This window comes from Triticum aestivum, chromosome 2D, assembly GCF_018294505.1.
Source record: "Triticum aestivum cultivar Chinese Spring chromosome 2D, IWGSC CS RefSeq v2.1, whole genome shotgun sequence".
NCBI lineage: Eukaryota > Viridiplantae > Streptophyta > Magnoliopsida > Poales > Poaceae > Triticum > Triticum aestivum.
Genome location: NC_057799.1, coordinates 429,484,054 through 429,510,078, shown reverse-complemented (window position 1 = coordinate 429,510,078; position 26,025 = coordinate 429,484,054). Strand labels below are relative to the sequence as shown.

Below are 26,025 nucleotides of genomic sequence, written 5' to 3'. Positions count from 1 at the left end.
TGAAAATGAAGAAATTTCACCAAAACCGTTCCTTGCCGCTGCCGAGTCAACATCATTAACAGCCTAGTCAGCATCCTTAGTACGAAAACCACCTTCAATTCTTTTTAAAACCACTCTGGGGTGACATTTATCTGGTTTTGCAAAGTTCAGGGGGTTATTTATCCGGTTTCGGAGTTCAGGGGGGATTTGGTCCATCAGGAGAGATTTCAGGGGGGGGGGGGGGGAAATATACTTTCTTCCAAACAAAAACCCCTCAAGAAAAGAAGTAAACAAAACAGGCCTAATGATGGAATCCAGACAGAGAACTGACCGCCGGCCAGATCGAACAACCCACGCCGGCCGCCGCGGAGCTCGGACAAAATCCAGCCGTCAGGGAAGTAGGTCCCGCCAGGTCAAGCGACCAACAAACGCGAGGACCACCCGCGGTGCCAGATCCGTTGGTGTACATGCGGCCACAACGGGCTCGAGCCGAAGCCTCGAGGCGGCTCGGAGCACCTTCCACGGCAGCGCCGCCACCCCCCCCCCCCCCCCCCCCCCCCCCCCGTACCCCTACCACTCACGCTTTCGACGACGAGTTCACTGCGTCGCCACCAACTCGGACCGCTGCCATGGCCGCATCGGCCTACCCAAGGCGGCCGGGCACGAGGAGGAAGACCCCGCCGTCACCATCTACCGAGTGGGCTTTGACCGGCGGCAGTGAGGGAGCAAGACGAAGGAAGGAGCTCGGAGAGTGGCGGCTAGGGTTCGCCAACCAAGTCGCCTAACGAGTCTGAATATATAAGCACACTTTTTATGTCAATAATTGTAAGTTTCAAAGGCAACTAAGCATTTTTATCGATCTTTTTTTTGCGGCAAACGCATTTCTGTCCATCGGGTCAATGGGGGTGATTATTGGTGAGGTAGTGCATGCAAATCTGAAGTTAAATCACGATATACCTTTCAACAACAAGAATATCAATGAGCAGAAGAGACTTTTTCAATAAAATTCAGAATGATTTTTGCAGCCAAAATTGTCGACGGAAGCAACGGGGATGTTGCAGTGGATTCATACCATCTTTACAAGGTAAGGACATAGTTACTGATATTTTAGTTTAGCTATCCTGGATTTTCAGCATTTCATAAATTATATGCTCAAATATGTAGATCAAGATAGCACTTGTGAAAAGGTTATGAATTTTAATTCCAATTCAGAAAGGAAAAAACAGTTCCGTAGTATTGATATCAGCTTCGCAAATACCGCAGGAAGATGTGCGCCTCATGAAAGATATGGGAATGGATGCATACAGGTTCTCCATATCATGGACAAGGATTCTTCCAGGTACGACCAAATATATGTTTCAGTCCTCATATGTTCTGTCCCTTCTTTTATCCTGCATATCATTCAAATATAAGTTTCGAAAATGTTCACATCGACCTTATGAATGCATGCCAGATGGGACTCTGAGAGGTGGAGTGAACAGAGAAGGCGTCGAGTACTACAACAACTTGATTAATGAGCTATTATCCAGAGGTAGATGTATCTAGCCTTGATTATTTATTTAAGATTTATTACCCAATGGTGTCAACCTGAATGCTGTAGACAACATCATACTATTTGTTCTCTATTTCACCGGATGATTCTTAAGATCAGAAATGGTTATACTTTTGCAGGGGTGCAACCATTTGTGACCCTTTTTCACTGGGATTCACCTCAGGCATTAGAAGATAAATACGGAGGGTTTCTTAACCCTAATATCATGTAAGTGCTAAAAAAGCATCGTGAAATCAATGTAAAAGCTAACTTGAAATCAATGCTATTTCCTGTACCCATGATATTACAACAGAGCCGTCGAACTAGCCATATTAAAACAGAGCCATCGAACTAGCGATACTGTTTATTCTCTTTTTTTTCCTCTCTCTAATGTTGTTTGTACGACCGCACAATAGTATGCAAAGATAATTTAATTGTACCGCCACTGGTGCAGAAACGACTATAAGGATTACGCTGAAGTCTGCTTCAGGGAGTTCGGGGACCGAGTGAAGCACTGGATCACATTCAATGAGCCCTGGGCCGTGAGCGTTGCGGGCTATGCAATGGGCGTGCTTGCGCCAGGTAGGTGCTCGCCCTGGGAGATGGGGAAATGCAGCGCTGGAGATTCAGCAAGTGAGCCTTACACAGTATCCCACCATCAGCTACTCGCCCATGCGGCGGCCGTCAAATTATACAGAAAGAAATATAAGGTGATTAACGAAAGCCCTTCAGTATTATTTGTGCATGAACGATCTGATGACTGATTCAAATGCAGGTCGTTCAAAAGGGGAAGATTGGGATAACTTTAGTCTCAGCCTGGTTTGTTCCCTTCTCCCATTCAGACTCTGACAGTGATGCAGCAAAGCGTGCTATAGACTTCATGTTTGGATGGTAAGTTCTCTGTGATTCACACGTTTTCTGATTGTCATGGTCTAGATGGAAATGATCTTACTGGCCAGGAGTGCCCTGCAGGTTTATGGACCCCCTAACCAGAGGAGACTACCCACTGAGCATGAGAAGAATGGTCAGAGATCGCTTGCCGCGGTTCACCAAACAACAATCTAAATTGGTCAAGGGTGCATTCGACTTCATTGGTATCAACTACTACACTGCAAACTATGCTGATAACCTTCCACCATCAAATGGCCTCAAGAGCTACAATACAGATGCCCGAGCTAATCTTACCGGTGAGTCTTGGGGTAAAATATCATACGGAAACCAACATTCGGTGAAAACCATGAGGAAGAGATGTTTTGAAGTTTGAAAAAAATCTGAAAAAAATACGGGAGGTTAAGAGGATGATGTTTTATTGCCACACCAAATTTCAAGTTGAAACACATTACGGGATGTGAGCTATGAAAAAGACAAAATCAGCGTTGATGATTCAACGCTGATTTTGTCTTTTTCATAGCTCACATCCCGTAATGTGTTTCAACTTGAAATTTGGTGTGGCGATAAAACATCACCCTCGTAACATCCCGTATTACTTTCAGATTTTTTTCGAAACTATAAAATATGGTTTCACGAAGTTTTCATTGAATATTGGTTTCCGTATGATATTCTCCTGAGTCTTGGATCAGTCATTTTCCTTTAGGATCAAATATTAAGTGTATTTTTTTTTGCGATTTCAAAGTACAAATATTTGCAGCTTACCATCTCTACTATATGTACTAACTTTTCGAATTATGTTAGGTTTTCGAAATGGTGCCCCCATAGGTCCTGAGGTAATTTGCCTCTTCCATACATAGAAACAAATCTTCCATAATTGTTTCCACATTTTTCATGTATGCTCATTCGGTTCCGTAAATATCATGCATATAGACTGGTTTACCTTGGCTCTACGTCTACCCTCAAGGGTTACGTGATCTGTTGCTTTATGTCAAGGAGAAGTATGGCAATCCTACCATCTACATCACCGAAAATGGTGAGCATATTCCCTCTCATAGAAATAAACATACTGAAACTTAAACTTACAGAACTATTTGCCTCTGCGATCTAGGCCTCGGTGAAACCACCACCAACACGAGCCTACCACTCGCGGAAGCACTGAAGGACGATGCGAGGATAGAGTACCACCACATGCACCTTGTTGCCTTGTTGAGTGCGATCAGGTCGGACAACTCCAACTCTGTCAACAACCTTCAAATCTTATACTTATCTGACAGTGGATTAATTGCTTGCGTTTGTCAGGGACGGGGCAAACGTGAAGGGGTACTTCGCATGGTCGCTGCTGGACAACTTCGAGTGGGCAACTGGGTACACGGTGCGCTTCGGGTTACACTTCGTGGACTATGATGATGGGCGGAAGCGGTACCCCAAGCGCTCTGCTGGCTGGTTCAAGAGGTTCCTCAAGAGATGAGCTCGTAAAATTACTTAGTACTCCTGAAGCTAAAGCAGCGACAAATAATATGGATCAGAGGGAGTAGCAACCAGCAAGAAGAATGTAGATGATTGCGTAGGTTTATCTGTGTTTTGTTCTGTAAACTGTACCCCAATGGTTCCTTCACTATCAGTTTTTTTTGAGAGAGAAACGTTCTGTATCAGCTGTTTTTATGTTGTTGTTTTTTATAAAAAAAAGGCTTTCGCCCCGCTTTATAAATAAAGCAATCATCAAGCACAAGGTACCAAGGTATCACCCGAACAATCCACACACACAGCGCCACCGCAAGCACGGTCCAACACACACACACACACACACAAATAAACACACAGACCCAAGTTCAGCTGTGGGCACAGCACAACAAGCCCAACAAGGAGCATGACAAGACAACACATCAAAGACGGCGGCGGTGGCGACGAGGTGACGACGATCTAATCCGGCTCCGGTGGTGGTGGGGAAGCGGTGGAGCCATCCGGAGAGCCATCGCACGAAGCTGGGTGATGGTGGAGGTGATGGCGTCTCTCTCCCTGGGACGGCTAAGCGGCCGCCAAAGCTGCAAGTAACTAGACCATTTGAACAAAGCGTCAGTAGCACGACGAAGGGGAATACGCTGAATCACAAGCTTATTCCTAACGGTCCACAGCGTCCAGGCAAGCACCCCAATGGCCAGGCACCTAATGTGGCGAATCGAGGGTGGGATCGCCTGGAGTTTAGAGAAGAGAGCGGGGAAGTTGTTGTGGTCCTAGCTTCCATCCACTATTTCGCGGAAACAACTCCAGAGGAACTGCGCGGACACGCATGTGAATCTTCAGGCCCGCAAAGCGGGCAACGTCCATCACCGGGACCATTGCGTTTCAGGACCTCCACGTCGGACGGGAGGCGACCTCGAATCCATTGCCACAAGAAGATCCTAATTTTCAGAGGGAGGCAGATCTCCCAGATGGCGATGAGCGCCTCATGGCCAAGCGAAGGGGCCATTGCCTGGTATAGGGATCTAGTGGAGAATTGCCCAGAAGGCTCTAGACGCCATCTGGAGCGTTCATCTCCAATCGCGAGATCAGGCTCGTGCAATGCAATGCAGTCAAGCAGTTCCTGCCAGTCCGCGTTCTCATCCGGGCCAAAAGGTCTTCGGAACGCGAGTTGCCCTAAGTCAATAAGGACTGTCGCGACAGAAATCTGCGGGGCAACCGCGATGGAGCACAGGTCAGGGAAGCGAGCCGCGAGGGGCATGTCTCCAGTCCATCTATCGAACCAGAACAGCGCGGCGGTGCCAGACCCAACCGCGATGGAGGTCCCAATCCGCAAGACTGGGAGGAGCTGGATGATGGATTGCTAGAACTGGGAGCCCCCAGACCGCTGGCAGAAGGCGAGAGGCTGGCTACGGAGGTATTTCTGCTGAATGAGGCGCAGCCACAGGCCACCCTCACCGTTGGTGATCCGCCAGAGCCACCGGGTCAGGAGGGCTATGTTCATGCGTTTGGAGGACATGATCCCGAGCCCGCCCTGGTCGCGAGGTTTGCAGATCTCAGACCATCGAACCATGTGGTATTTCTGCTTATCGCCCTCGCCAGCCCAGAAGAAACGCCCCTGAACAGTGGCAATCTCGTGATGAAGAATCTCCGGAAGGCTGTAGAAGCTCATGATGAATAAGAGTAGGCTGGAGAGGGACGAGTTAATGAGCACCGTCCGGGCTGCTTTCGATAGCCACCGACCCTGCCAGGGCTCAATGCGGTGCTGAAGCTTCCCCACCGTGGGGCGTAGCTCGGCCACCGTGAGCCTGGAGTCACTAATGGGTATCCCCAGGTATGTCGTGGCGAAGCACCCGAGCTGGCAATTAAGCCGATCCGCTATGTAGCCCAAGACCATCACCGCACTCTTGTCAAAGTTGATCCTAAGGCCAGACATCTGCCAGAAGCATAACAGGAGGAACTTCAGGGTCGTGATATCACTCGCCGAGCCTTCCACCATAATAATGGTGTCATCCGCATACTGAAGGAGGGAGATCCCGTTTCCCCAGCAAGATGCGGGACTATGCCCTTAATATGACCAGCTGCCTTGGCTTTATCAAGGATGGCCGCTAGGGCATCGACAACCATGTTGAACAGGAAAAGCGAGAAGGGATCACCCTGACGGACCCCACAGAATGTGGGGAAGAATGGGCCTACCTCACCATTAATGTTCATCGTGGTCCGGTCCGAGGATACCATTTGCATCACCCTGATCACCCACCTGTCATTGAAGCCCTTTCGGAGCAAACATTCCGGAAGGAAGGCCCAACTGACCTGCCATGGTTTTATGATGATGCTCATTTCTCCCGAGTGATGCGGTACCGATATGGGCCTGCATGATGCAGCATTTCCCGATTGTCGTGGTCTTGCAGGCTGCAGCAGATGTAGGAAAAGGAAAATTAAAAAGGGACAAAAACAATCTCGCACACTTGCATGATATATTCCCCTAAAAAAACCCTGCATGAATACCCAATCAAAAATGATATTATCCAAATGCATTTCAAGTAATTGTAGCAGCCACACCAAGTCTTCCTTCTCGGTCAACAATGACTTTGTTACAAGTTGCAGGTTGCCAGGTTGGGATACTTATACAGTAATAAAGCATGGATATCGTATCTCGCTCACTTAGGGGCTAGCGTAACTATAGAAGCCGGCGGCAAACACACTGAATCTATATCAAATTTAAACTGCAATTAGCTCTGCTTATTCCCGTGTTTTATTAGGATCCTTGCACTGCTTTTGTTCATTGATCATGCCGGCTTCATGCCATAGTTAGAGCATCTCTAACAGACCCCGCATAAGTGGTCAAACCCGCAAAAGAATTGCGTTTTACAGTTTTGGGCGAAAAAAGTGTCCAGAACAGAAACCGTAAAAGTAGTCCAACCCGTAAAATTTTTAAGGGCCAACGCAAATGCACACCCGAAACCCTTATCTTTGGAGGTTGGAAGGCCGAATATAGGGGGCCCCGTATACCGGTCAAACCTCGTCGGAGCAAACACGCCGCCGCGGAGTTTGCCGGAATCCGCCCTAAACTCTCCGGAATTCATCACCGCACATCGGAAAAGGCCGCTAGACGCCGCAATCGATCGCTGCCGGTTCGAATTGGACGAGCTCGACATCGTCGTGGCCTCCCATGACCTCAGCCTGGCCGCCGGAATCCTCCCGATGCGGCAGGCAAAGGGGCACGACTCGGCTGGCAATAGAGCAAGGCGCGGACGACGGAGGCGACGGGGCGTGGCCGGCAAGCTGTGCACGGACGACGGAGGCGACGGGGCGTGGCCGGCGAGGCTGGGCGCGGCCAGCAGGGGCGGGGCACGGCCGACGGGCGACGGGACGCGGCCGACGTGCGACGGGGCATGACCTGCGGGCGACGGGGCGCGGCCGACGGGGTTGCGCGCGGCCGGCTGGAGGAAGGGGCAGCAGCGGCCGGACTGGAGGCTGGCCGCGAATATACTTTTTTTACGGATCCGTTTGGGGGGTCTGCATCTGTGCCAGCCCGCAAAAGCAGTTTTGCACGAACTGCAAACACGTTTTGCGGGCTGGTGGGATGCGGGGTTTTCTAGAGTTGCTCTTAGTTACCAAACATCTTTGTATATAGTAGTAATGCTTCTACACAGGGATGGCAAAACACCAATATTATGTGGTTTAAGGAAGATGTATCGTCTATTTCGGTTTCATGACATCATTGGGAACTGAAAGTACTATTTCACATTGTGTTGTTAATGCGCCGATGATATAAAGAGCAGTTTACAAAAACTGTCTTATATTATAGGATGAAGAGACTAGCATATGCCACTTTCGTCTATCTTCACAACAGAGGGAAATAACACTGTTTTTTTAGGTTGCGAAATAATACGGGAGCTCTTGCTCAAGGGGGGGGCGACTATGTGCCGCTTGCAGCAGCCAATAGATTTTGAGCATAATTGGTTTGATGCCAAAATTTGGCATGCCAAATATTGGCTAGAGATTGGTTGCTTGCCAATTTTTGTTACTAATCTTACAAGAAGTTGCCAAATATTGGCAACTTTTGATTTTGCCAATGTTGGCTTGCCAAATGTTGGCTTGCCAAATATTGGCAATGCCAAATGATGGTAGCAAACCAATTATGTTTTTTGTCCACTCACCCACGTTCCACTTTGGGCCCTGGCTACAGCCCGCTTTTGAAGCACCGTTTTTATTCGCTGTTCCTTCTTTTTTAGGGAAGACCATCATGGCTAGCTTAATTAATCACACATCAGAGATACGTCGTCTATGAGCTTACTAACCAGGCAATCTGGTGGCTCATTAGTCCAAACACTAGAAAATTGATTACAAAAACTGTAATTAGCTAGCACATGCGCCGCTTGATTAGCCGAACGATAACAATGCTTAAATTTGACATCCCCCATGGTTAAACCAATATCAACACACTCTGCAAAGATAGCCGCCGCTGCATCCCATCATCTTGTTTGCCCAGTACAAAAGTTGATTAGTTCTTGGGAATCAGATTCTGCCACCACCCTCTGGAACCCCAAATTGCTTGCCAAACTTAATCCGTCTTTCATTGCCATAGCCTTGGTGGTAACGACATCCGCCGCATAAGGAATATAATTGCACCGAGCGGCTAGGAAAGTACCTTTCTCATCTCTTAAGATCGCTGCTGTTGCACCCCCACCTACATCTGCGAAATATGCTGCATCAACATTCAGTTTAGTGAACTTTGGTTCCGGCCTGACCCATCTGTGATCTACAATAGCTGAGTTTTTCATGAAAGCATTATGATAATTATTGGTAATGGCCAAAACTGACAAATGTCACCTATCAATCGGTGGGAATGGCTCATTGTGAGTTATTTGACGGTGAGTCCACCAAAGGAACCAGCAGCCAACAACTACTATATGCTTGATATCCAGACTTGGCATAATGGGAAGCGGCGAGTCGCGAAACAACAAGATATGTTCCATGATCACCGAACCTGAGCGGTCGACCTCGCTCGCCGAAAAAATGAATTCACTCAAGCCTAATCGCCTCTAGAGACCTTGAGCATGTATACATTGAAAGAAAAGGTGACGAATATCTTCAGAGTTCTGATGGAAAATTGGACAGGTCCCAACTGCACCAATGTGCTGGTTGGCGAGTATGCCTTTTAGGGGTAGGATTCCATGAAGTAGCCGCCAACAAAAGATCGAAGTTTTGCGTGGAATAGTGAGCTTCCATAGTGTTGGCCAGACCGCCGGAATCGCAGAACCTCCTGGACGGGAGAAGTTATTTGCACGGGACCTGAAAGGATGCATCCATTGCACATGATAAGCCGATCGAACTGAGAATAATCCTCTCCTATCTGGATGCCAAGCAATAAAATCCTCGAAAGCATTGTGACTTAATGGAATTTGCAAGATTCTACGAGCATCAACTAGACTGAAGATCATCCTTATAAGTGTTTCATCCCAGGCACCGGAATTTGGATCAATAAGCTCGCTGACCCTAGTTAACAAGGCTTGTCCACGGGGAGTAATGACCTTTCTGTCTAGACTGGAGGGAACCCAAGGGTCACTCCAGATATTTATTTCCTCCCATGAGCCAATCCTCCAAATATATCCTCTTTTGAACAACTCAAGTCCTTTCATGATACTCTGCCATGTAAATGAAGCTCCATTTTTTAAGCTTGCCTGAATCAAACTCCCATTTGGATAATACTTTGCTTTCAATACCTTTGCACATAGAGAATCGGGATTTGTGATAAGTCTCCAACATTGCTTGGCCAACGTAGCAAGATTAATTGAGTAGAGATCTCTGAAACCCATGCCTCGTTTACTCTTAGGGTAGCAAAGTTTCCACCAAGAATACCAGTGCATCTTTTTATGCTTTTCATCGTCACCCCACCAAAATTGGGTGATAACATCCGTGATCTCCTTGCATATTCCTTTTGGCAAGCAAAATACAGACATGGCAAAAACAGGGATAGCTTGAGCAACAGCTTTCAACATAATTTCTTTACCTCCAACAGATAAGTGTTTCTCCATCCAGCCTTGGATTCTCTGCTTGATTCTTTCAATAAAGTACCTAAAGCAATCACTCCTATCAGCACACACCATTGCAGGTAGCCCAAGGTACTTATCAGATAGTGCTTCAGTATCAATATGCAATTGTTGGCAAATCTCGGCTCTGGATACAACATTAGTATTAGGGCTAAAGAAAATACTAGATTTTGCCAAACTCACCAATTGTCCTGAATTGTGACAGTAGGTATCTAGAACTTGTTGTAAGGAAGCTGCATTTAACACATCTGCGTTCATGAGAATCAAAGAATCATCAGCAAATAAAAGGTGTGATACTGATGGTGCATTCCTGCACACTTTAATTCCCGCAATGCCACCAGCTTCTTCTTCAAACTGCAATAAACTAGAGAGTCCTTCTGCACAAAGGAGGAACAGGTAGGGAGAGAGGGGGTCTCCTTTCCTAATGCCTCTAGTGGGAATGAAAGCATCTGTCTCCTGAGAATTATACCTAACTTTGTATCTCACTGAACTAACACAAGCCATCATCATATCAACAAAATGTTTGTGGAACCCCAACTTAAGCATCATATTCCTTAAAACACCCATTCAACTCGATCATATGCCTTGTGCATATCAAGTTTGATTGCACACAAACCAGTTCTTCCTGCTCGTTTATTCTTGATCTTATCACACACTCATAAGCAATGAGTATGTTGTCTGACATTAGCCTTCCAGGAACAAAAGCACTCTGCGTGGGGGAGATTACCTTAGGGAGAATATTCTTCAAACGTGCAACCAACATTTTGGAGATGATTTTATATAGAACATTACACAAACAAATCGGTCTAAATTGAGTTACCAGCTCCGGGGTATCAATCTTAGGGATCATCACAATTGTTGTATCGTTCCATTCAGCTGGAATTTGCCTGGAGTTAATAGCAAGCAAGAACTCATAGGTAATATCGTCACCGAGGATATGCCAGTACTTCTTAAAGAAAATAGCATGAAGACCATCAGGGCGAGGAGCCTTTAAGTCTCCTATGCTAAACACAGCTTTCCGAACATCATCAGGTGTAAAAGGGGCCAGTAACATATCATTCATTTGCGTAGTGACTTTTGATTCCACTTTTTCCAGGAGAGAAGGGTCGGTTTGCTGCACCTCAGACGTGAACAAGTTCACAAAATAATTCCTGATATGTGGATTAAGTGAATCTGTACCTTCCATCCACACATCATCACTATCTTTTAACTTCTTAATATAGTTTCTTTTCCTTCAAGCCGATGCATATGCCTGGAAAAACCTTGTATTCCGGTCACCATTTTTCAGCCATGTTACCCTTGAACTCTGCATCATGTGGATCTCCTCCAGCTCTAGGAGGTATTCAATAAGTTCTGTCAGCTCTTTCTTTCTTTCTTTCCTCATATGAATCGTCCATAGGACCGTCCATAATTCTCTCGAAATCCTTTTGGGCCTTTTTTAATCTTATCTTTGGTTTCTTTAGGACTCATTGATCCCAATCATGGAACTGATCATGCATACGGTTCAGCTTTGTATAAATGTTATTTGTTGTCGGATCACACCCAACTTTATTTGCATCAAGCACTGTTTCATTAAACTAGCCACCTTGCTTCAAACCTCCTTGGCTGTCCCAGACCAGCTTGGTTTGGTAACGAGTAGTACTCTGTATTCACAAGTAAGGGTCGGTGATCGCTATGATTATATTTTAGATTCTCCAAAGCCGCTTCAGGGAATAACACTCACCATGCATCATTAATCAAACCCCTGTCTAGCCTTTCCCGAATTCTTCCCCTTTGCCATGTGAATCGGTCTCCAACAAAACCAAGGTCGCGTAACTCGCAGTCCTCAATAGGTGACTGGAAAGCCATCATATATTGTTGAGGACGAGGGTTACCTCCTTCCTTTTCGTGAAGTGATTGAATTTCATTGAGGTCTCCGATAAGTAACCATGGGAGATCATAGGCACTGTGAAGCTGGCGGATACGATCCTACATATTATATTTATCTTCCCATCGGAATTCACCATACATCCCGGTTAATCTCCAAGCTTGATTGGCCCCATCATTGACCTGAACATCTATATACATAGGATCAAGCTCTAGCCTTTATATATTGATCTCCTTCTTCCAGAACATCAACAGTCCACCTTTTCTCCCATCACTAGGGCACACAAGCTTTTGGTCCATCTTCAATTCTTTCCTCAAACACTCTGCCGGAGAGCTATCTAAATGAGTTTCTGATAAGAACATCACATCAGGAGCCCAACTGCGCTGGACATCCACCAACGCACGTACTGCTGCGGCGTTTCCAAGGCCGTTGCAGTTCCACGCCAAAACCTTCATTGCTTCTTTCCTCAGCAAACAAACCTCCACAAACTAGAACAATCCAACAAGGGAATCCACTCCGTGATGGATTGTACAAAGTAATCCAACTTAGAGTTAGATCATCCCAGCCATGTTCCTCCGAACTAGCGATGGAACATATAAAACACGAATCTGCTGCAGCCTGGAACCACATAGGTAAACGCTCACAACAGATAGAGAAAACTAGCCACGGCACCACACGGGCGCCGTCTGGGACAAAGATCGCCGGCCAACGCGCCACCGCCCGGACGGCGGCCGGCGGCGGCCCGACAAAACCCTAGTCGCCTTGGTAATCGCCTGACCCAGATTGGTACCACTTTTTGTTAATATTTTTTTCGCTGTTCCTTCTTCTTTGTTTCACGTGCGCATGTAGAGCAGTATTTTTTTAGCGGTAAACCAACACTTTATTAGATAGTTGCAAGGTTTACAGGAATAATGAGGGGATCCTGGGGAATCCCCAGCCACACATGGCGACCAGAAAACTAAAGAACTAGAAAATTTAGCAAGACTATGGGCTTCCCAATTCGATGCTCGTCCTTCAAAAGTGATATCACATGTAGCAAACTCTCTTGCCCATGTTACAATCTCCTTCACAATAACCAAGTGCCTCCCTTCGGTTCCCATCCTGATGTCCGAGACCACTGCCTTAGAATCGCATGCAATCACCACTTTGTCTGCCTCGAGATCAAGTGCAAGTGAAAGTCCCTCCCAGCATGCCATAGCTTCAAGGATAGCCGGATCAGTGATTCCGGAGACAACAAGTGCCGAGGAGCCCAGAAAAATTCCACTCCATCTCTGCACACAGCTGCCGCGGCACCTCTTTCACCTGTCCTGGAGAAGCCCCCATCGACATGAATCTTGACAACCCCAACCGGCGGCGCCTTCCAAGGTTGTCGTGAGTTTGCACCTACCCTACTCGGTGCAGAGCTGACTGTATCCGGCCTTCTCAACGCCTCCAGCTCCACAATAAAACTCAGCACAAATGAATGGATAGCATGCGGGCTCTGTAATATACCTTCATGGATTGCCTTCTGACGAGCTTACCAAATCGACCAGTGTGACATGTTGGAAATATGCCCTAGAGGCAATAATAAAATGGTTATTATTATATTGCCTTGTTCATGATAATTGTCTATTGTTCATGCTATAATTTTATTAACCGAAAACCATAATACATGTGTGAATACATAGACTACAACATGTCCCTAGTGAGCCTCTAGTTGACTACCTCGTTGATCAATAGATGGTTGTGGTTTCCTGACCATGGACATTGGATGTCGTTGATAACGAGATCACATCATTAGGAGAATGATGTGATCGATAAGACCCAATCCTAACCATAGCACAAGATCGCGTAGTTCGTTTGCTAGAGCTTTTCTAATGTCAAGTATCATTTCCTTAGACCATGAGGTTGTGCAACTCCCGGATACCGTAGGAATGCTTTGCGTGTATCAAACGTCACAACATAACTGGGTGGCTATAAAGGTGCACTACAGGTATCTCCGAAAGTGTCTGTTGGGTTGGCACGAATTGAGACTGGGATTTGTCACTCCGTATGATGAAGAGGTATCTCTGGGCCCACTCGATAACGCTGTTGGAAATATGCCCTAGAGGCAATAATAAAATGGTTATTATTATATTTCCTTGTTCATGATAATTGTCTATTGTTCATGCTATAATTTTATTAACTGGAAACCGTAATACATGTGTGAATACATAGACCACAACATGTCCCTAGTGAGCCTCTAGTTGACTAGCTCGTTGATCTATAGATGGTTATGGTTTCCTGACCATGGACATTGGATGTCGTTGATAATGGGATCACATCATTAGGAGAATGATGTGATGGACAAGACCCAATCCTAAGCATAGCACAAGATCGTGTAGTTCGCTTGCTAGAGCTTTTCTAATGTCAAGTATCATTTCCTCAGACCATGAGATTGTGCAACTCCCGGATACCGTAGGAATGCCTTGGGTGTATCAAACGTCACAACGTAACTGGGTGACTATAAAGGTGCACTACAGGTATCTACGAAAGTGTCTGTTGGGTTGGCACAAATCGAGAATGAGATTTGTCACTCCGTATGACGGAGAGGTATCTCTGGGCCCACTCAATAATGCATCATCATAATGAGCTCAATGTGACTAAGGAGTTAGCCAGGGATCATGTGTTACGGAACGAGTAAAGAGACTTGCTGGTAACGAGAATGAACGAGGTATGGGGATATCGACGATTGAATCTCGGGCAAGTAACATACCGATGGACAAAGGGAATTGCATACGGGATTGATTGAATCCCCGACATCGTGGTTCATCCGATGAGATCATCGTGGAACATGTGGGAGCCAATATGGGTATCCAGATCCTGCTATTGGTTATTGGCCAGAGAGATGTCTCAGTCGTGTCTGCATGGTTCCTGAACCCGTAGGGTCTACACACTTAAGGTTCGGTGATGCTAGAGTTGTAATGGGAAATTGTATGTGGTTACCGAAGGTTGTTCAGAGTTTCGGATGAGATCCCAGACGTCACAAGGAGTTCCAGAATGGTCCGGAGGTGAGGATTTATATATGGGAAGTCCAGTTTCAGTCACCGGAATAGTTTTGGGGGTTATCGGTATTATACCGGGACCACCGAAAGGTCTCCGGGGGTCCACCGAGTGGGGTCACCCGCTCCGGAGGACTTAATGGGCTGAATACGGGTGGGGACAAGCTCCTTAGTGGGCTGGTGCGCCCCCAAGGGCCCAAGGCGCCTAGGGTTGGAAACCCTAGGGGAGGGGGCGCCTCCCACCTGCTTGGGGGGCAAGACTCCCCCTCCTGGCCGCCGCCCCCTCCCCTCTAGATGCATCTAGGGGGGCCGGCCCCCTCTCCCCTTCACCCTATAAATAGAGGGGGGTGGGAGGGCAGCCGTACCCTTCCCCTGGCGCAGCCCCCCCTCTCCAACATGTGGCACCCGACTCAGAGCAACCGGTTTACCTTGCATTGCCAGCCTAGAGATCCAGTCTTCTGGCAACACACAAAAACTTGGTACAGAAAACAACTGCTTTATTGATGCTAGCGGAAACATAGGTCTGATATTACATCAAGTAGCGAGGCCAAGCAGCACACACGGTGCGGCTGAACAGTATGTACATTATTTAATGAACATGAATGGGCCTCGATCACGATAACTACGCGGCAGCGGAAGGACGACGAAGTGGAACTCCATAGCACAGGGACACCAATGTGGACACAATCTAGACGTGGGAAACTCTCCGATCCGATAAGACTTGCCTGAAATCTGGCATGACACGCCAGGTCAGTACATTGAATGTACTTGCAAGCTCACAACAAACATAAGCATAATGGCAAACAATATCATGAAATTTAATCAGGTTAATGCAATGCAAATCATACTACAGATGCGGTGAAATCAACTTGTGCACCGAGTCACTCGGACTCTCTTACCAGACGGGTTCGTAACCGAACGGTGATCACACCTGAATCACAAATGAAACCAACACTTTGGTTCCCACCACGATCATACTCATGATCTCACAAATCATCACATAATCAGTGCCAACAATAAACTTTTAGTGTTCAAGATTACTTATTAATGTTGATCCATGGTGTGACTTACTCACGAGCTATGTCCGTAACCGAGGACGCGGCTATCGATAGATTAAATACACTCTGCAGAGGTAGCGCACTTTACCCACTGACGTTGATTTGTCACGGCATATGTCCTAGTGTCAGGACTTGTCGTGAGGCCAACGCAACTAGGTAGTAGCCTGAACGGGGTTGATCAGAATCGAGAGACGCGAGGCAGGTTAACACACAAGACAAGGGTTTAGACAACTTCAGGCCCCAAGAAACATCATCCGGTAATAGCCCTACATGTTGTTTGTGGCTTGGTCTCATTATGCTAATGAGGGAGTTGATGTATAAGCCGGCTCCCCTTTTGTTGTATCTAGCCTTAGAGATTACTTCGCCCCTTCTTGGGGTGCCCTGCCCCTCCTTATATAAGTTGGAGGGGCGGGTTACATGTTCAGTCCCAGTAGGATTAGGACTAGTCTATCTTCTAATACAAGCCGGATACAAGTCCGGGTCTTGATTCCTTGTAAGGGAAATATTCCTCACACCTTTCCTCTTAAGCCGGCCCACCATCACATGAACCGGCCTACTGGGCCTTGGGCCTTGTCGTCCGTCTGACCCGCCCGCCAGGTTACCAGTGAGTCGCAATGTTCACGCGGGTTGCCCGTAAACTGCCAGGTCCGGGCGGGTCGCCAGTGAGTCGCCAAGCTCCAGTCGGGTCATACATCCGGCGGGTTACGCCGTGGGGTATATCCCTGACATTAGCCCCCAGTTTAGCTTGGATTTATCCATGGTAAACTTATGCTGCAAAATAAGCACAAGAACAAATTTGACAGGTTGTGCTCCGGGTTAATAATTCTTGTAAGCCGGCACCTGATCATCCTTAAGTCCTTGTCATTTCCTTCTTCCAGAAAATCCGGGTCAATAGGCCAGCTTCATAATCAATTTGCTGACATTGGTTTCTCACAGAAAAATATTGTGAAGAATAATTCATTTGATTCACCTCTCAATGCTTAACAAAAATATTGGTCTTGAAATACTCATCTGATTTTCAGCCGGCTTGAAGATGTAGAACTTGCCGGTTTATCATTGCTAAAATTGTCGGTTTGTAAATATTGATGGCACCGGGTCATAATTGTTACTAACATCCAGCTTGAAAATGTACCTCCCTTATATGCATATCACTTGTAGCCCCCAAGTCTTAAGAAGGGAGCGCAGTAACAGCTTAAGACTTGCTTCAATAAAATGTCGCAACCTTGAAGAAATCCGGGTTGTTCATCTCAGTCGCTAGTCATAAACTGAACATTCCACATATGTAGCCCCCAAGTGCCGGGTTGTCATGCTTGCAGCAACCTGGGACTTGTAATTGCCTTATGCTCATAAAAGCTTCAACCAGTGTAGCCCCCAAGGGCCGGGTCATTATACAATAATGTGCAGGGACTTTGTAGATATGATCATGTAGACTTGAACAGCAACGTGTAGCCCCCAAGGGCCGGCTCATTAAGATAATACAGAGCTGGGACTTTATATATACTTCATTGAAAATAACATCATATGATGTAGCCTCCATCGTGGGGCCATGACCACAAGGTTAAGAGCATTGTGTTTTACCAACTGAGCAGTGGACCCTTCAATATAATGGATTAAGGCTTGTGTACTTTGAATTTTTGACAGGAGCAATTAGTAGCCCCCAAGGGCCGGCTCATCACTGTGTGATGGGTCGGGTCTTCAATAAGGCGAGTTAAGAATGACATTGCTAATCCCCCAAGTGCATGGTGCATGCTGGCAGTGACATGGGACTTGCGTATTTGATGTAATCTCAATCTGAATAATGTAGCCCCCAAGTGCCGGGTCGTAAGCCTGCAGCGACTCGGGACTATTCCTTCCATTGCAGAATAAATCATATCCATTGATAAAGAAATAATAGCCATTGCGCTGAAGCGACTTTGAAAACCTCAATCATAATACTGGTTATTGATAACCATAATAAAAATCCAGCCATGTTGGCTATTCAAGATTTGAATAATATAATCCGATATGAAAACCTCAATCATTCAACATCATCATGAAAATCCAGCCAATTTTGGCTATTAAAGATTTGAATACCTTATCAGTTGACAAGTAAATCCGGAGTTTAAATACCCGGTGGCTCTAGGCTGATGGCGACTTAATACACATCCATTGTAATCCGAGGTTTTTGTAACCCAGCGGCTTATAGCCTTTAACAATCAAGAACTGATAACATCAATTTGAAACATCATTTTTGATGATGGGCTTGAATTTAATCATTTATGTAAGCCATAGCTCTGCATGTTCTGCACAAAGTTTAAACAACATATGCCATGGCAAATTATCGTCAAAAGCCAGTGCGGGTAACAACCCAATATAGTCTTATGTAATTACTGAAAAGACTAGGCAAGGCTATTCAAGCCTAAACATACTGGCGACTTAAAGTCAAAATCCAGGGCGGGTTATCAAACCTCGCATATTTATATAATCCGGAAAACATACCTGTAGAATTGACTTATACTGTCGGCTTACATCGTCATATGCAGTGAAGGTAACAATCCAATGATTTATAAGTGCATGATTTCAATGGCGCAATCCAATATATGCTGGCGACTTAACGTCAAAAACCAAGGCGGGTTATCAAACCTCGCATTCATCCAACAATTTAGAACATACCTGAAGAATTGGCTCAATTTGCTGGTTTACAGCGCCATATCCAGTGAGTGTGACATCCCAAGTATTCATAAGCGCATAATCTCAATTGCGCAATCCAAAGTATTTTTGCGACTTACAGTCCGTAGCTAGGGCGGTTTACCAAGCCCAAAATATTCATACCATCATTGAAAGACATACCTGTAGATTAATACCATGGTGATGCCGTAATAATTATAATCCGGGGCAAGTATCAACCCGGAGTCATGAAATACCATCATTTTGATTGCTTAAGGCAAAATATCCCGGCGACTTAAAGTCTGCTTATCAGGGCGGGTTATCAAACCCAAAGATGCTCAATGAAGAGTCATCTAATCAAGGCTACTTGGCCTATGAAATTGGTTCATACTGCCGGCTTATAGCGCCATATGCAGTAAGGGTAACAACCCAAAGATTTAGAGCACGGTGCTCTATTCAATTTATTCATACTGCCGGCTTACAATGCCAGACGCAGCAAAGGGTAACATCCCAAAACCTAGAGTGCAGAACTCCAAGTGCATAATCATCATACACTGGCGACTTTAACGTCCAAAGTCAGGCCGGGTTAGAAAAACTCCGGATAGACTCAAATATGAATCATAAGGATCAAGGCGACGTGGCCTGAATCAATTTAAAACCATATATCAATATGGTACAAAAGATGAACCTCAAAAGGTGTCCAAAACAATAACAAATTAGAAAAATCAAGGCCTTCATAGGCTGCCAAACCTCAATATCAAGTGCTATTCAAGGGCTGCACAGCCATAGAGCTAATCCTTAATTCAAACTTGTAAGCCGTGCCTCACATGACCAATCATCGTTTTAACTTTGACAAGTTCAGGGTCTTTATAAGATTGATTGTCAAGAGTACGGCGAGTCATTCCAGGATTACCTGGTCGGAGTGGCAAGCATACAAAGGCAGGATAACTTGAATTTTTGGTGAATACACCTGGCGTCCAAGCCTATTACAAGGGACAAATAAAGCTCAGTTCCATTAAACAAGAAGCCCCCAAGTAATTTTTCAATCCAGGAGTATAAGCCGGATCAATAGGGTAGTCATAGGTATGCTCAATGAGCAGGAAGCCCCCAAGTAATTTTTAACAAGTCATCAAGGCAGGTTACCTATGTTTGAACTGCACATTATAGCAAGTTCTCTTTGGCAACCATTCAACTTGAGAAAAAAGGCCCCCAAGTCGTTTGCAACAAGGCGTATAAGCCGAAACAAAGGGTAATCATAGCTATGCTCAGTGAACAGGAAGCCCCCATGTTATTTGTAACAAGGCGTGCAAGCCGGATCAAGAGGGTAGTCATAGCTATGCTCAATAAGCAGGAAGCCCCCAAGTAATTGTAACAAGGCATGTAAGCTGGATCAAGAGGGTAATCACAGCTATGCTTAGTGAGCAGGAAGCCCCCAAGTGACCAATGATATGATAAGCCAATAAGGCAAGATACCCATGTTTGAACCGCGCATCATGGCAGCAAGTTCTCTTTGGCAACCTTTAATTTTTTCTGAGAACTCGAACTTATGAGAGATGGATTCTTTTTGAGCAATATTTTAAACTGGATATTGAGAGCTTCAAAGCTTTGTGAGAAACAGATTTCCCTTGAGCTGGATTTTAAACTGGAATCCTTCATTTTAAGCCGGAAGTTTTTCTGACGGCCTTTAAATTTTCACCAATAGAACAGTAGCCTCCGGGGCCGGGTTATTTTTTCCTCCAATGACCTGGAGTTCTTGAATTAACTAAAAATGGCCAATTCTGCCGAGTCATGTCATTTTAGCCCCTGGGTCTCAAGACGACTCGAAGAGTTGGCTTGAGATTCTTCATATTTAACCGGGGCATAAACCGGCATATAGTTGAACAGTGGAACGCTGAAATTTATGTAAACCGGAAGCTTGAAGCGAGTTGATGATCCTCGCAATATTTTTTATATATTCCCGGTATGAGTCATTCAGCAACTCAGTGCCATAAAGGTCTTTTTTGCAGTAGACAATTTGTCCTGCATTTAAAGAATTTTGCAAGCCAGAGTAATTATGTACTATAAAAACACTAGATGGATTTCACCTGATATGTTAGGCCAGAAAATATCCACCGCGGAGTTGATGATCACCACGATGAAGCTGAAATCAATCACGGCCGAGTCGGCCCCGGGAGCAGACAGATGAGCCGGCCGCGGCTTTGTAAGCCAGGGCGGACGGACGAGTCAATCGCAGGTGCGGTAAGCCACGCGGACGGGCGAGTCAACCGCGTCATGTTGATATAAATTGGGCCATAAGAACGGCGGTTTGCACATATATTCGTCGAGCATCATGGCACGGTCAGATGCTAGCGCATGATAATGGTGGCGCGAGCTATACATCCCTGACACGACCATCGCTCTTGCAGTGAACCATTGTCCTGCATAAACAATATTGCAGACCAAGGCAAAGATAAATCATTTTTTGACAAAAACAATATGTGCTAATAAAACAAACTTAGATGGATATCACCTGATTTGTTCGGATGACCGATGATCCATAAGTTGCATCCGTAGATAACTTTTCAATACAGTTGATCCTTGTATGCATGCAAAGGATATTTGCATTAATCCCCTGGAGGACTCTGCCAGATACTGCCGCAGCTCTTACCCTTCACATCTTGCTAAGTTTTGATAAGTATTTTAGCCAGATGACCTCATCCATCAATACTGATTTTATCTCTTAATTGCAGTTTCTCCACAAGATGTAACATATGACGCCGTGGCCACGGGGCATAACACTTCTTCCATCCATAATGCAGAAACACAGAGAGTCTGTTCGAGACGGAGGCGGCTCAAGCAGGCCCTGGCCATAGAGGCAGAGCAGCGTGACAGGGTCAAAGCGAGGCGGCTTGTGGTCGGCTGGAAGGAGACGCGGCCAGCGGGAGTGACGGAGCGGCACAGGTGAAACCGTAGTAGCCTGCCTCAGGGCGGCTCGCAGACGGGATTGACCGGCGAGGCGGTGACTTGCCGTGCGAGGCCACAGAGGAACAGATCGGGTTGTGGTCTTCCCTTTGTTAATTGAAAAACTGAACCAATACTACTAGTAGCTTCACGTACTAGTACTAGTTGCTGGCTTGATCAAAGCAATGATTAAAAAACGAATTCTGGACCTTGCTGGTGTAGAACTATAAGGCCGCTCGTAATGGGAATATCATAGGTAGTATCATGCATGCCAACTAAGAAATTTTGATGAAGTGGCATAGAATTAAATGAAGAAAGAGATGCTTGAGTATCATATCATGACACCGTATCATATTAAATGATGTGCTACTTTGTGTCATGCATGACAATAAATGTAGTCCTCTATGATATCAACATATGATACTATGCATTACGGATGTAGTATCATACACTAGTATCATATGCATGATACTAGTATATGATACTCCCCATTACAACCAGCCTAATAGTATTTCTTGATTCCCAAACGAGAGTAGTTTTCCATTAATCCTCAGGAGCCCCGCCATGCAATAATTGTTTATTTATGGTGACTACTACAAATCAGCCAATTGATTTGTTACAAATTTAAGTCGGCCTCAGAGACGTCCGATCAAACACTCCCAGCCGCATGATCAGACAACACCATGACCCAGTCATGGCCGCACCAACGGCGCCCCGGTGACGCTCCATTGCACCTCCGGCGACCCGCCGCGGTACTCCACTGCAGCGCCGACGAAGCTTCAACGGCCCCACCGCACTTCATTGAAACTCCGGCGAGGTTCGTCGCAGCTTGGGAGGCGCTTCATTGCAGCTTCAGAGGCGCTTCATCGCAGCTCCGGCGACCCGCCGCGGCGCTTCCCTGCAGCGCCGACGAAGCTTCAACGGCACCACCGTGCTTCATTGAAACTCCGGCAAGCTTTGTTGCAACTCTGGCGGTGCTTCATCGCAGCTCCGGTGGCGCTTCATCACAACTCCGGCGAGTCTGCTCTTCTTCACCGGCTGCTGCAACCCGTCAGCTAGCATGCAGCACCACACCGTCGGTGCCGCCACGCTTCACTGCAGCTCCGGAGGCCCCTGCGCTGCTTCATCGCAATGCCGGCGAGCCCGCTCTACTTCACCTGTTGCACGCAGTCCCGCCGGCCATGGCAGCAGCTTCCGCCCAGCCTAGCCTACGGCGGCATGAGGTGAGCGGCGACAGCGATTTGCAGCAGCGGTGCAGCGACACTAGGCGACGACAGCTGGTAGCGGCGGTGCAACAACGCGCGGTGGTGGCTGCGCTGGTCTATGGCGACGGCCGACAGCACTGGTGTGCGGGGGGCGTGGTGAAGGAAGAAACAGAAGAAAGAATGAATGGCTCAGCGCATCGGGAGGAAGAGATAAGGGGGGAAGAGAGATAAGCGGCGCGTGGGCCATCGGACGCGTGGCGCGCGCTGGAGACGGCTTACGAAGCGCGTACATCATCCCACTGATTTCAATGCTTTTCCTTTATTTGTTCCTTGGATCTCTGCGGCTGGATTAAACATCAATCATACCAGCCTTCGTCCGCACTGATGTAGACGCGGAGGAGTAGTAATCTGACCCGGATACCGTAATACATGTACTTGCAGCAGAAGAAACTCATCTCGATCCTGGTGATTTGCGGCCACTGCTTAAATCCAATGCATCAACACGATTATTCGGTGACGTCGAATCAGATTCTTGTCCAATCTCGTCTGCAGCAGAAAAAAGCAATCTACGCTCGGATTCAACAGGACGCCGTGCAACGCGTGAGGCGCTGCACGCAAACCCAAAAATCTCTATGAATCTCATATCTGCCGGCTCCAAAGTTTTGATCATAAATCTGATATCCCAACGATAAATTTGTCGGCTCTGTCCAAGGTCATCCGGCGGGTCATGCGGTCGTTCCGTGCCGGCTCTTTTTCATCTGATCAATCGTGAACTCCTCGATCCCTCAGAAAAATCCCTCCAAGAACTATATACCACCGTGCGCGGGCCCCACGTTGGGCGACAAATGTCGTTGATTTGTCACGGCATATGTCCTAGTGTGAGGACTTGTCGTGAGGCCAACGCAACTAGGTATTTGCCTGAACGGGGTTGATCGGAATCGAGAGACGCGAGGCGGGTTAACACACAAGACAAGGGTTTAGACTGCTTCGGGCCCCGGGAAACATCATCCGGTAATAGCCCTACATGTTGTTTGTGGCTAGGTCTCATTATGCTCATGAGGGAGTTGATGTATAAGCCGGCTCCCCTTTTGTTGTATCTAGCCTTAGAGATTACTTCTCACCTTCCTGGGGTGCCCTGCCCCTCCTTATATAAGTTGGAGGGGCGGGTTACATGTGTACTCCCAGTAGGATTAGGACTAGTCTATCTTCTAATACAAGCCGGATACAAGTCCGGGTCTTGATTCCTTGTAAGGAAAATATTCCTCACGCCTTTCCTCTTAAGCCGGCCCACCATCAGATGAACCGGCCTACTGGGCCTTGGGCCTTGTCGTCCGTCTGACCCGCCCGCCGGGTTACCAGTGAGTCGCAATGTTCAGACGGGTTGCCCATAAACCGCCAGGTCCGGGCGGGTCACCAGTGAGTCACCAAGCTCTAGCCGGGTCATACATCTGGCGGGTTACACCGCGGGGTATATCCCCGACACCCACATCACGGAATCCATGGCCTCGTCTTCCCATTCGGGTGGACCAATGGCATTCCGACGAAACCCTCCCATTGCCATGACACTCTCCTGGCCACTCCGACTAACTCCCCACTGGGCTAAGTCATGGGTGGCCCCGTGCCTACCAAAGGCATCAACGGCCACCGTCGTGGCAAAAACGGTCACAATCTGGGACAAGGTACCATAACAACAAAGGGGCACACAAGGTTATGTCTGCTTACCGGGCCAGTGTACCACACGTCCATAACCTTCCCTCGTTGGAGGTACCGACCAGAGGCATGACGACGGACCGAATCAAGACCTTCCCATAAAGGCAAATGTGGTCACACTGGGAAAAACTCGATTCAGTGGCACCATGACTCGATCAACGTTATGTTCAAGTTGGATTAACATCAGGTTTGACTTGAAAATAAAATAACTCGAGTCATCATATGCAATGATCATGCAACTATTCGACATGCAAAACATACCACTCAAGTAAATAGATCAACATCATCAAAATTTCATGCTTGCACTACTCATCATTTAAACTTTACTTGTTCTACTTTACGGGTTTTTATCATTCATCATTTTCATTGTATCATAATATATATAAATTACTTTATCACATAAAGAAACTACCATTACTCATAAAAGCATAATCACACAATAAGAATTCTTCTACTGCCTTAACTAGCTCATGCATTCAAACAGTATCATAACAAGGCAATTCAAGCAGGACAAAATAACTAGCACTAAACCATATTCACTTAATTAATTAAATGCATGAAAATAACTCATATTCAAGTTGGAAAAATCATAGATATTGAAATGACACCATACAAATGTTGGTGTGGCTTGCCTTAGTGCAGAGGAGGTTCACACTCCTGGTTATCTTCAAGACAAGCTTCCCCCTCTGAAAATATTTAAAAACAACAAAATGAAATATCAAGAACCACTCTGAAAATCACCAGAAATTCTAGATAGCAAGGAAAAATCTCAATTTTGGTGTGCTGATAGAACTTTTCAAAAGAAACACAATGCAAAAGAATCAACTCCTTTGGACTTATAGTTTAAGAGTTATGGCTGGTCAAAGTTCCTGGTCAAATATTTGAATTAAAAAGAAAACCAGGGGGTGACGTCGATGGTATATTTTCAGAATACGCCTCCACTCGTACCGCTTCGGGCGCGAGTGGAGAGGCTGACAGCGGGCCCCACCGATCAGGTGTGGAGGGAGGGGAAGAGAGACAAAGAGGCGCCGACGCTTTGCCGGAGCTCACGTCGGCGAGGAGGGGTTCTTGGCTGGATCCAGAGGGATAGAAAGAGATAGGGCGCCGAGGCGCACCTACTGTACCAGTGGCTCGATGAGAGACGGCCGGAGCAGCTCGGAACCAAGCTCGCAAGCGGCGGCTGCGGTTAGGTCTCGCCGGAGAAGGGGAAGACGACGGAGAGGGGCGGTTCCAGGGGCTCCAACGTGTCCGGACGGCACCAGTGGACCACCAGGGAGTCGCCTGAGTAGTTGCTCAAGCTCGAGGGGCACCAGAGCAAGAAGGAGGGGCTGCGGGGATCGCCGGTGAGCTCGGGTCGGGGACGGCGGCCAGAGGCCTGCCCGGCCGGGATGCGTCTATGCTACGGGCTTGTGGAGGTTGGGTGGTGGGGTTTTGAGTGCTCGGAGAGGCAGGAGGGGCTCGAATTTATAGCCGGAGGGGGAGAGGGGTACGTGGCTATGCCGGAGCTCTCTGGAGGCCGGCGAGCGACAACGAGCGGTGTCGTGAGGGGTGGAGGGGCTCATCATTCACGTGGGGGTTGTGCAGCGTGCGGACGAGCAAAAGAGGCGGTGGAGGAAGAAGACAGAGGCACGGGGTGCACTGTGGCTTTGGCCGCGTCGTGCCTG

The 26,025-nt window shown here is 46.9% G+C and overlaps 1 protein-coding gene across 3 annotated transcripts; it reads left to right on the top strand.

Moving 5' to 3' along the window:
- Positions 1 to 525: 525 nt before the first annotated feature.
- LOC123049502 (beta-glucosidase 12) lies at positions 526 to 4,103 on the top strand. Of its 3 annotated transcripts, none has more exons than XM_044472409.1 (12): positions 526 to 804; positions 991 to 1,063; positions 1,243 to 1,318; positions 1,433 to 1,510; positions 1,651 to 1,738; positions 1,965 to 2,220; positions 2,286 to 2,401; positions 2,483 to 2,697; positions 3,203 to 3,234; positions 3,332 to 3,434; positions 3,510 to 3,621; positions 3,701 to 4,103. In XM_044472409.1, exons 2-12 carry the CDS (start codon positions 992 to 994, stop codon positions 3,867 to 3,869), a joined length of 1,317 nt encoding a protein of 438 aa, XP_044328344.1. In that variant the 5' UTR covers positions 526 to 804; position 991; the 3' UTR covers positions 3,870 to 4,103. The 3 variants fall into 3 exon arrangements, with proteins under 3 accessions (XP_044328344.1, XP_044328345.1, XP_044328346.1); XM_044472410.1 differs by having other exon boundaries at positions 527 to 804; positions 1,005 to 1,063; XM_044472411.1 differs by having other exon boundaries at positions 527 to 899; positions 1,005 to 1,063.
- Positions 4,104 to 26,025: the final 21,922 nt, after the last annotated feature.

Coding starts and splice junctions, on each gene's coding strand:
- LOC123049502 (XM_044472409.1), top strand. CDS start 992: ATGATTTTTGCAGCCAAAATTGTCGACGGAAGCAACGGGGATGTTGCA. Junction 1,511..1,650: donor TAATGAGCTATTATCCAGAG/GTAGATGTATCT, acceptor ATACTTTTGCAG/GGGTGCAACCATTTGTGACC. Junction 2,221..2,285: donor TATACAGAAAGAAATATAAG/GTGATTAACGAA, acceptor ATTCAAATGCAG/GTCGTTCAAAAGGGGAAGAT.